At 36.3% G+C, this 12388-nt stretch overlaps 1 protein-coding gene across 1 annotated transcript in view; it reads left to right on the plus strand.

Moving 5' to 3' along the window:
• The window catches only part of MYO3B (myosin IIIB), a 196591-nt gene that overhangs the window by 61777 nt on the left and 122426 nt on the right, over positions 1 to 12388 (plus strand). Inside the window, exon 10 of the mRNA XM_041473419.1 lies at positions 7054 to 7119. Within this exon, the coding sequence (XP_041329353.1) occupies positions 7054 to 7119 (66 nt within the window). The remainder of the gene's footprint in view (positions 1 to 7053; positions 7120 to 12388) is intronic.

The following is a 12388-nucleotide window of genomic DNA, read 5'->3' on the forward strand; positions in this document are numbered from 1 at the left end:
ATTAGAATCCTGCAGTCTATTTAACTTTCAATTCAATATAAATTCCTCATATGCTGTTGGATTGAGTCCAGACTTCTGTCACTGTGTATAGCCTATGGAAAATTCCAGCGAAGAGGGAATATCAGATAACTCTGTTTCTGTAATTAAAAGATAGTAAAATACTTAAGCAAGAAGAATATTTTTGTTTCAGTAATGAGGCAGCAATGTCTTGTGTTCTACTTGGATTTAACCAGTTCTTTTCCCTCAGTAGATTTGGTCCTGGTTTAAAGCATCATAGCCTTGCTAGAATTAAGGTGCTTAGCCATTATTTGAATAGAAATATGGCTTTGATAATTCTAGAAGAGCAGTTGTTGAAGTTGTATGTTAACACTTTTGAATTAGATATTTACAGAAGAAAATGTGTCCTCAGAAAAAAGGGAGGGGGGGAGTGGGAAAGGAGACGACACTGTTTAGAGGTGAATCAGTTGCTAGTGAAAAGGTGTCTGGAGAGTCTGGAGAGCAAACTCATCAGGAGCATATTCCTTCTTCCCTCCTTCCTGCAATCTTTCCCTAGGATGTACTGTATCTTTCATTTCCACAGAATAAAGATCATTTTACCAGTGTTCCCTAGGAGCTCAGGAAAGAGACATTACTGGAAAACTTTCCAGTCTAGTAAGGACCTCCGATTGCTGTCTGTTATTGGTTGCTCAAGCTGGTAGTGATGAAATAACAAATAGAAACCTGAGGGCAGTCAAAAGAGACTTCAGGGCCTTGAGACATTTGGTTGAAGGATCAGGAATACAGGTAGTGGTTTCATCAGTCCTTCCAGTAGCAAGGAATAATATTGATAAGAATAGTCAGATCCATCAGGTCAATGCAAGGCTCTGAGACTGGTTTAATAGGAAAAATTGTGAGTTTATTGACCATGGGATGATCTGTTCAACACCTGGTCTACTGTCACTTGAGGGGGATATGCCTTTCTCAAAGGGGAAAAAGAGCCCTAGCAGAAGAGCTAGCAAGGACTCATTTACTGAACTTTAGCTTGAAAGAGGAAAAAGGAAAATACCAGCCATACCAAAGGAAAACACCAGTGGTGAGTAATGGGACGGTGTGCCAAAAGTTGAGAAAATGAGTAATCATAGGATCCCTCAGTCTGCTTCACGAGCCATTGGCTACCTGAAATGTTTCTAGAGTAGTGCACACAGCAGAAGGAACAAACAGGAGCCTGAAGCTTTGGCGCAGTCCTAGAGATTTGATGTCACTGGCATAATTGAAACCTGGTGGGATGAGTCCTCTGACTGGAGTGCCCTGTTGGATGGTTAAAGGCTCTGAGGTGGAGTAGGCAAGTTGGAAAAGATGGGGATTGGGGTGGCATTGTATGTAATGGAAAGGCTAGAATATATGGAGCTCACGGTTGGCAATGGCACAGTTGAGAGCTTCTAGATAAGAATTAAGGGACAAACAAATAATGCAGATGCTATCATGGGAGTCTCTTGTGTACCTCCTAGACAGGACAGAGGTTTACAGGCTGAGGGGAGACCTCACTGCAGCCTTCAACATTGGTTCAAGGGGTTGGGGAGGGGCAAGGACCGATCTCTTCACTCTCACGACCAGTGACAGGACCAGAGAAATTATATGAAGCTGAGTCAGGGGCGGTTTAGGTTGGATATCAGAAAAAGGTTTTTCACCCAGAGGGTGACTGAGCAGTGCAACAGGCTCTGCAGGGAACTGGTCACAGCAACAAGCCTGACAGAGTTCAAGAAGCATCTGGACAATGCTTTCAAGCATGTGGTGTGATTCTTGGGGATGTGCTGTGTAGGGCCAGGAGTTGGATTCAATAATGGGTCCCTTCCAACTCAGTATTCTATGATTATATATAGTTAGAGTACCATGATTTACCATTAGTCTCTTCTCTTGCCCAAGAAAGTTTTAAGTAATTGGGCTGAGTCTTAGGAAAATAAAGATGCTGTAAGTAGCTACTACCTTTTCCAGTTCTCACATGCTGTGATTTGGTATGTACAGTCTTAAGATATGGTTAATGCCTTGTTGTCTGTATAGGCATGGAAATGCAATGCTTGCAGATCTGGTTAAGACTTAAGGGAGATTGGTGCCTGATTCTGTCAAGACTGGCAGAATTCTTGGCATTTTGAGGATGTTCAACTGCCTTTGGAGTCCCCTAGATCAACGTAATTGGCAGACAATTGCATTAGGTCTGGAGCTATTTTGCTGCAATCCCACGCTTCTGATACTGCTTCCAGTTTTGTTGTAAATCCTGTGTTCTTTCTGATCTCCTGGTCTCTTGAGCCAATTGCTGCTGTGGTTCCCAGCCATGGAGGCTCCATGTAGCAGCATTCAGATTCGTGATATCTTTCCACTGACCTAAAAAGCAACTTCAAAGGCCTGCCTCTGTATACAGGGATGATTTTGTACTGATTCTCCACTTCTGCAAGTTTCTACAATTTCTGTCTTAACTTCACAGAGCTGATAACAGTACACTGCTTCCTGCTGAGTGGACTTTGGTGAAATACATTAATGGAAGTCAGTTGAACTTCAGTGGACTTTAGTAGGGGGCAGATGAATAGGAGAGTGTTTAGGGTCTGAATTTTTCTTTCAGATCAGTGAACACCTCTTATTAATTTGGATAGGCTACAAACTAAGTGTATCAGGAAATCTTCTGAGCCCTTTTGAGAATTATCTGGTTGTTTTTGGAGGATTGCCCAAGGTGGAGAGTCCTGCTCTGGAGTGGCAGGACTTTAAACTTGCATGAGAATTTATATTATATTAATTATTGTCAATTATTCATGTATTTTAATGAAAATCATTATTTTTCTTTTTTAAGGAAATCTTATTATTAGGTGTGGTTGAATTTGTCCTTTTTCTTCGACTGTTTCACTTAGTGTTTCAAAATATGCGTGAAAAGTGTATTTTTATGTACAAACTAGCTGTGTATAAACCTAGGAAACTGTCAACAGAACTGTAGTCTCTTCAGTCAGCTAGGAGAATAGTTTGCAACATGCTTGTGGGGGATGGTCATTGTCAGAGCCTGTGCATGGTGACAGGTGTTGGTTGTTCATCTGCTAATTTCTCATTAGAAACAATGTGGTGGGTTGATCAGTTGCAGTTTGGTAATTGGAGGCACTGTTGTGATTTCTGTTGGTAAAATGTATGAATATGTTTACTGAAGTACTTTAAAAAATAGTAGATGTGTTTTCAGTATTTTAATTTTATCATAAATAGAAATATTTATTTTCTCATTACCAACAAATATCTATTATCCATGATCTGTAATTAGGTTCACAGTTTAACCTGTAAAGGATGAGTGGTGCTCAGTGGACTGCATCATTTGCCTTACTGTGGTAAAATGACCAATTTTGCCTCACCAGCTGTGACTTTGGAGACAGTGACTTTGGAGGCAGTTTGAATGATGGGAACACATAAAGCTGTATAGATTAAAATATTTCCAGCGTACAGCTGTGTGTGTATCAGTCAGAATTCAGCAGCAGTTCTTGCTTGATAAGCTTGCTAATGTCTTCTTGTCCTTAGAAAGAACATTGTTCCCCTCTATGAGTGTCTTGTACAGTCTCAACCCTACATTCTTTGCTGAAGCAAAACTCCCAGTGAAAAACAGTGTTAGTGTGACCGTGGAAAGCACTGAGCACAAGGATGGAAAAACTACTCACAAGGGCAGTGCATTTGCGTAAGGAAATAGAGCATGTAGTTCTGTGACTAATTAGGAATTATAGAAAGAACTAAAGGAAAAAAGACAAAGTTGAGAAATAAATGGTTGATTACTCATCTTGCATCAAAAGAGGACATTTTCAAAAGACAAACCCAATTACAGCTGCTTTTCCCAATAATATTCCTATCTACTTCTCACAATTCCCATCAAATATAATAGAAAATAAGACTATATTGTGCTTTGGCTTCTTGTACATGTGGCAAAGATGATTGAAAGATTGCATGCAGAGTGTTCTAATTATATATTTAAAAAGTAGATTCAGTTATGTCAGCATGTTAACAAGAGGTAGGTTTTTAGTTTTTCTATGAATGTGTTTGAGTGTTGCAGAAATAGTTAGGTGTTGGCAAAATGAAATTATGTTGGCTGGTGCAAGTACACAAAAGTCACAGAACTCCATATAATGGAATTAACACAGTCTGGAATCCAAAATGGCCCTAGTTTGATCCTTGAGCTGAAGTGGTCAGGCAAGTGTTGTTTGTCTGTGGGTTAGCATCTGATGATGCATCTGAGTTGTTTTACCTTTTCTCTTTAATGATATGACTCAGGATATGAATTACAGGTATCTTAATGGATTATTAATTTCAAACTGCAAAAGACCAGGTGTGCTTATGAAAAAAGTTTATGGTTGCTTTTGCATTTCTGCCTTTTCCTATTACCCTAGAACTTAAGAGTCTTTATTGCAAAGCGTCCCTCTGGAGGTGCCGTGGTGTTTTCTGCTATCACCACAAAACAGTTTCTAGTGTCTTAGGCAAAGTGAAGGTAGGAAGCTGATGCTCTTATGCTTCTTTCTGGAAATCTTTTATTCATATGATTCCAGAAAAGGATGGACTGATTTTTTACTTTGTAGTTAAAGTAATGTTTTTCACCAAGGAAAACCAATGTAATGTAATTTACAGATGCTAATGAATTAAGGTTCTGGTTTTGTTTATCAGCTTAGTTTTGCAGGTGGGGTACCTGAAACATCAATTTATAGTTGTCTAAGTACAGAGTTGAATGGTTTGGCTACAAAAGCACTAAGAATAATAATAGATACTTGATAGTATCTTGTATCAACAAATGCAAAAGTATAAAGATCAGGATAACATCTGTAGTTACTACTTCCTTGGTTGTGTTTATTTGGCTCGGCCAAAGACAGTAGCTATCAGTGAGAGCTTAGTAGTTTAGTAATTCATTAGATAAGACATGTTCTGTATGGTTAAAAAGATGGCTTTCTCCATTAATCACTAACCTGCAAATGACAAACTATATTTCCTGAATGACATGTCCTCTGCTGATCTGTTCTTCCATGATGAAATCCCGTCTCCATCATAACATCTGCAACTAATGTAAAGTATCTCTGCATCTTTTTTCAGAAAGTTCCTTGTGAGATTGTTAACAAAGCCTCCATATGCTTTTTGTCAGCACCATTGTTACCATCTGGAAAGCCTTTTGGAACATTGTGAATAGAAAAGGCAAAACTGCATATTTCATTAATAGTAATTGAGCTTCTGAAAAAGCAAATTACTTTGCACTGAAATTCAAAACTTCACTGTAAATATTCAGTAGACAGCACTAGTATAATTCTAAAAGGAAATACACTGTACTTCACTTCACAGCATAATAGAAGCTGGTTTTTCATCAGAATCCGGAATGGCTGATAGAGTACCACTCCTTCAATATAGAGACTGAAACATACACTAACCCCAGCTGGCTGTTTCTAAAGTCCTTTGCAGTGGTCACATATGTGGGATGTCTGGACTGATAACCATTTTTATTTTAGACAAAGATGTTTTTAAAGTTTACCCTTCTTTGATGTAGGATTTTTTTTCCTTACACTTCTTAGAAGTATACCTAGAAATAGTATTTTTTTTAGTGCTTGTGAAAAAGATTCTGTGATGTGCATAAACACATGAGCCTGGTAGAGGGGAGACAGCCAAGAAATGTTACTGTCTTTGAAAATAACCAATCATATCTTTTTTTCTTTAATAACAAATTTGCTAAGTAATACGCATCTCATCTCAGACATTCTGGATTTCTTCATTTCATGAAGAAAAATGTATTCCTTTAGTCTTCTGAAGCAGGAGAGAAAGGTAATAAGATAGTAATTTCAGCAAACTTGTCATCCTGCAGTGTAATTTGTTGGCTGCATTTGTTTTGAAAAAATGTAGATGAACAAAATGGTCCATCTATTACAAAGCCACATTGCAATTTTTTTCAAACCAATTTGCTTGCATTTTTTAGAGTAATTGTTCAATGGAACTCATTCTTCAATGAATATGCATGAAAAACTCATGACTATTGAGCAAATCAGCACTAATTTATGTTGCTTATGCTGTTTTCCTTTTTGTTTTGTGAGATGTTTCCAAGCAGTGTTATTCTGTGGAATGTGGCTACAGTATAAATTATGTGAATTGTGATATAATCCACAATATTATTGTGTGTTTCAGTTGTAGAAGAAGTCTTACTGTGATTGTTTTTGCCTGCCACTTCAGTAATATGTGACCTCAAATGCAGCAAAAGATAAATCATTAAGGTTTCATAAAACATCTCTGTAAGTTTAATCTTAAAAAGTTAAATTAGGCTTCAGTATTTAACAAATTTTAAGGTGCAGAGGAAACCTCTGGAGGATAACATAGTATAATATAATATATGAATTTATGAACAATTCCTGCTGTAAATTTGTCCTTCTTAATTTGAGCCTCTTAAAATTTGGTTCACTTAATATGATCTCTAGGTCTTGCTTTGTATGTTTATGGAATTAAACTGCAACTGTAAAAATCAGGAAGGCAAGGAATTTTAAGTCAACTACCATGGGATGTACCAGAGTTGAAAAATTATTTTTACGAAGGCTGTCTTACTATTTATTATAAAAATACTGTCTGCTAGATGTCATTTTAAAAACAGCATCTATTGTTTAACAGTTCTAGAGTTTACAGTGTCATCCAAACTGAATATAGATTGAAACCTAGACTGAAAATCCTGCAGGTCATTCTTATCCATACTTTAATAGTTGTGATCAGAATAAGTGATCTTGGGCAAAGGGTTAAAGTAGTTTGATGGCTAGGTTAGTTTTGCATTTTCAGTCAGGCTGAATTGAAGGGGACATGTTGGGAAGTACACTGTGAGGTATACTGACTACCAGCTTCAAAGGTATTGACATAAAAGGAGAAGGACAAGAAAAGAGAGCTGTCAGTAAATAAGCAACAACAAGAAAAAACCAACAGACGTCTCAAGGTATCACACAGACAATTTAGCTGTTACTTTCTCAAGTATCATTTTCTCCCTGGTGGAACCAGGAGCATCTTTGATCTGTGAGATAACATTAACATTTAAAAACTCAAATCTTTGTTTTTCAGAAACCCTCCACCTACTTTGCTACATCCTGAAAAATGGTGCAGAGGATTCAACCATTTCATTTCACAGTGAGTTTTTTTTTCCTTTTAAAAACAGCTTATTCAGCAAGACTTGTTGTGCCAATCTGAAAACAGAATTTTCTTATGGAGTTATTGCTTTTTCAGGTTTTTGACTACAGTTCTCTTTTCACAGATTCTAGACCATGCTTCACTTTTCAAAGGCTTTACAGCACAGTTTGATCACCTTATGTAATTTTCTTCATTTGAGTGTCTCTTGATTTTGATGGATCTGGAACAGGTTTATAAAATATACCTGATTTCCTTGATAGATTTCCATTGAGGAAAAAAAGGGATTATTGAAAATAACCGCTCGTCCATTTAAAATAAGAATATGAAAGATAAAAAAGAAAATTAATGCCTTTTCTCCACTTTAGTAAGGTTCAGTAGGTTGTGTATATATATATATACAGGTACTATATTTAATTGAGCACCAATAGTATGGCAAGCATGATGAATGCAGCTGCAATCCAACTAAAATATGCTTTTGCTTTACTTTTTTCTTTTTACAGTGATACTAGGAAATCATAGTTTAGAAGTTGCGTTAAAAATCTTACTGCAACTTTTATGAGTGATTTTTAGTATTCGTCAGTATTTCATTGGAACTGGTTACAGCCCAAATTATGTACTGTGGGGAATACTACTATAACATCACTTGTCAGTACTGACTTTTCAAGACAGTTTTGTAAATATGCACATCTGCATTTGGAATCTGTTCTGTTCCTTGGTGAATCCAATTACTTGTAGAGTATAATATCCCTGCCTGATACTTTTTTCAACTAGTTGTGTAGTAATGTCTTTCCATTTTAGAAGAAGTTGAAACTAAAAACACTAATGCAAGTTTTTTTAGTAATCCATGAAAAACACTGTTATTTATTATGCTGATCTTTAACCAGTCAGGAAGGTGAGATACAGTGTAATGTTTGACCTACAGAGGAAGGACATTGTTATTGTTATTGCTGCAATGTGACTCAGAATCTCTTCAGTGTAGGTAGCGGAAGCACATTCCTGTAGAGGAGGTTGATCCAAGTTCTGATTCTCCATAATGCATGTCCTTGTTTACACAGCAGGGTACATTGGGATCTATGGCAGATTCAGTGTTTAAGTACAAGGGTCACCAAGTGGTGGATGACTTTCATTCTGTTATAAAAACCATTGGTTGCATTGTATTTAAAGGCTGTAGTCTATATTCTGGGGGACCAGCACTAATGGATTATATTCCACTTGTGCTGTAGAAAGTCACTGCACCTGGTAAATAAGATTACATTCCTGTGTCAGGAACATTGTGCATTAACCTTCAGCATTGTTATGTAAGTTTTTCTTTCTTGGTGTCTTCCCTTTTAGAAGTCCCTGCTAAGCTTTAGAGCAATACAAAAAACGCAGTGAAACATTTCTTAGCATTTGTTCAGTCATTTAGTTCACCATGCACTGGTCATAAAACAAGTCAGATGTTAATACTTTATGACTAAACTTGTTTTTAATCTTGTCCTTTGAGTTTTTTATATATTGAAATTTTATTTTATTAATCATATGGACTATTATTTACTTTTGCTTAATTACTTCCTCATCGTCAATTTTTGCAGGTTTTCAAGCCTTGCTTTTCATTTTTACAGTGATGTGCACAGTGAAGTAAGGAAATATGCTCATACGTGGTTCTATTAACATGGAGAAATGCAAAAATTGTAATAAATACCCTATGCTATAGATGCCTTTAAGAGGCTACTGAAATTGAATTCTCTCTAACATTGCTCTATTCTTGGGCATGTGTTAGTAAAGTTGTTATGATACAGAGGTTACAAGATGTTTTTATGGAGGCTTAGATTTACATTAGTGGACTTTCTAGAAAAATTTAGATAATGAAGCATTGGATCATACAACTGCAAACCTTTTAGCCATTACTGATAATTGGCTCATTTATATGCATTAGTTATGCATTTGTTGATGCCCGCCTTGTGACAGCCTAGTTATGATAAATTAAAAGCAGTGATTGTATAAATTCCATACTGCCTTTTATCCACATGTTAGGACCTTGCCTGATTTTTCTGTCACCCTTGTGATGAGTGGTTAGCTTTTGAATAATTTCATTATCTACCTCCTTCTTGATGCTAACATCATTTGCATAACAAGCTTATCTGTTCAAGTTGCAGGCCAGACCTGTGTACTGACCAAAAATGAGCATGTAGCTTTGGCTAAGCTTTTGATTTCAGTTTGGTTTATGCAATAATTTTGTTTATGCCAAGATTGCCAAACCTGGTCACTGTAGCTTTTTTTCACCCCATTTTGCCATCCCTTGAAATGCCGTTGTCTCGAGAGGCATTTTTTTATAAGTGGTCTCTAACATGTTACAGTGATTTGCAACGTTCCTGAGCTGGAAGTTTCATTGTTGGTAAATCTTTAAGGTGCTAAAATAGTGATCATATAAATTTCAGGAATGAAGTCTGTATTTTTAACTATGTTACTGTTACCCCAAGAGATGAAGACTTTGCAGCAGCATTTTAGTCAGATGCAATGTTTACAGAATCTGAACTGAGAGTGTCAAGATGGTTTTTAGCTTGGTGAATCTATGTTTCCATTCCCAGCTCTGTTGACCTTGACTTGAGATGAAGACTGTAATGTGTTGTTCCCATAAGAATTTTTTACAATGAATATAGGGAATCTGAGTTAGATATTTTGTTTTTAAAAAATACAGAGAAGACACAATTTCAGCTCTCATTTCTGGCAACAGCCTAATTTTGTATTTGGTATCTACTAAGATACAGGCAGCACATACATATTTTATTGATGCAAGATCAATAAAGTTCTATGTATGTGTATTCATCTATACTACTGTGATCGTATATGAAAAATTTGGGTCTCCAGTCATCATGTGAGAAATAATTAATTACCTTTATTTTATCTACATATCAATAGGATTTTTACCATTTCTGTAAGACCGTGTAAACTACTACAGCAGTGACAAATAATTTTCTTGGCATTTTAAGGCTTGATTGATCATGAGGGATACTTAGGATTTAATATGTTCTTGTAGCAGAAGAATGCAATAACTTTTATTTACATTACATCACAAAATGTTAATTTTAATTAAAATTAGTAGTGGTATCTCCAGAGACAGATATTCTCCTTTTAGATTTATTTAACCAATGATGAGCTCTTATGATTATTTGAATTAATTAGTCATTCTTGAGCTGGAGGGAATTAAAGAATTAAGAAATTCAGGAAGTAATAAAGTCAAAATGTGAACTTAAGGATTTATGGTCACGTTTATCATCAGAATGTAACTTTCAGCAATGACATTGCAAATACAGTACAAAGATAATTTTTTTGTCCTGATAAACTCACTTTTTTGTGCTTAATTTAAACGCGGTTTAGCAGGCTGAATTTCATGTTGATGAGTCTACATTCTAAGTTGTTCACATAATAGATCATCTAGATTATACAGGTTTTAAGTGGTCCATTTATATTTAATTTCTCTGAATGCAGATAAAGTTTTTTCACAATTTAACCAATTGTTTAGTGACATTTTGTTCATGTTACATAAAGAATATTTTACATTTCTTTCACTGAGAACATGATATGCATTTGACATAATTTACTAATTTCACAGTGTCTGGGAAGGCAGAGGTTTGCAAATGTCAAAAAGATACAGATTGCGATGTGTAAGGTTATCACCAAATCTGTACATTTTTGCACTTCATTCGTTGATGCAGACTCTCAGAATGTGTCTGCAGATGAACTTGAAATGCTGAATTATAGTACCTGACAAAAGATCTCCACCACTTTTGAACATTGCATGAAACATATGTGTTTATACAGAGGAATGGACATATACAATGAATAGAGTTGTCTTCAACTTTCTAAAGAGTAGTTGTAGTAAAAATCCTGCCTCAAATCTGCATGCTATAGTGTCAGAGTGGGAGAGGTACCTAAGGGAGAATATCTGGTACACATGCAAAACATACGGTTTCTTATAAAAAGCTTCAGTTGTACAAGGTTCTGGAGGGTTTTTGTTTTTCTGGACCTTCAAGGAGAGACCAAAGAAACAGAGTAGACTCATTCTTGGTGAAAGGCTATTCATAAATTTCATCATTCAATAAATAAATTTATTTGGTGGTTCTGAGATGCTCCATAGAGTTGTTCTGATTGTATTTCTGTTGTCACTGGTAAAATTTCAAAGATTTCAACATGAACAACTGTCAGATCCATGCCAAAGAGCTGCAAGAGGTGCGACTCCATAGAGTTTCTGTTGTTTGTTCTCCAGACCATGTATATGAGCAAAAATTAATTGTAATGCTTACTCAACCCAAGCAAGGTTGGGAAACCTACTGTAAGTTTTGAAGATTTAGAAGAGGTAAAGGTGTTTACTACACCTAATTTTACAATTTCAGTGCGATAGAATCTTTGATATGTTTCGGATGTGTGCTCTAAATTATACTATATGGTGCTTGATGTTGAACATTAAACTGAAAGAAGATTTATTAAGAAAATAGGTGATGGTGACATTTCAGTGTTTGAGTATTTGTCTCATTCTTAGGGAGGATTAGTAATTTACAGCATTTGCTACCAAAAGGCAGATCAATAATGTTATAAATGTGTTCTGACCATCAGAATTTATACCATGCATGTGATGATTGAGTTCTTTGGCATAAATTCAGTCTTTCATCCTGATATCTGATTGTAGCAGAATGAACAGTAAAATCCTTATTATTTATCATGGGATGCTGTGCAAGACAGGAGACCTATTTAACCTACACACATATCCCTAATGCCCAGCATTTACTTTTTGCAAAGGGACAGCTATATATAGTCCTGAAGATAAGGTTATTTCTATCCTGTGAGTCCCGCTGAATTAGGACTGAAAACAGAAATGCTGTTGGCAAAGCTGTCACAGTTTTTTAGTTCGCTTTTGCAAATTAGTGACCTGTAGTAGTGAGGGTTGGGCAGACCTGCAAGTGGAAAGAAGGTTCAGAGAAGCAGGCACATTCCTGCATCTTATTACAGATGTAGTTAATGAAATGTCTTCTCCACCTCTTGGCTGCATGTAACTGACCAGTGCGTGCCACAGCTACGTGTGATTCAGAGGTAGAAGGGACATTCAGTTACTGAGCATTTTAACCAGCTAAAAAAACCAGTAAGTAATCTGTAAGTAATCAGGTAAGTATGCAGAGTCAAAAATAAAGTCTCAGAACCTAGACACCTCATTCTCCCTGCTTAGGAGAGAATGCTCCCTCCTTTCAAGAGGATATGACCTTACTCTTTCTCTTCTTCCTCTGGGAAATTTCCA

This window comes from Pyrgilauda ruficollis, unplaced genomic scaffold, assembly GCF_017590135.1.
Source record: "Pyrgilauda ruficollis isolate IOZ18807 unplaced genomic scaffold, ASM1759013v1 scaffold3, whole genome shotgun sequence".
NCBI lineage: Eukaryota > Metazoa > Chordata > Aves > Passeriformes > Passeridae > Pyrgilauda > Pyrgilauda ruficollis.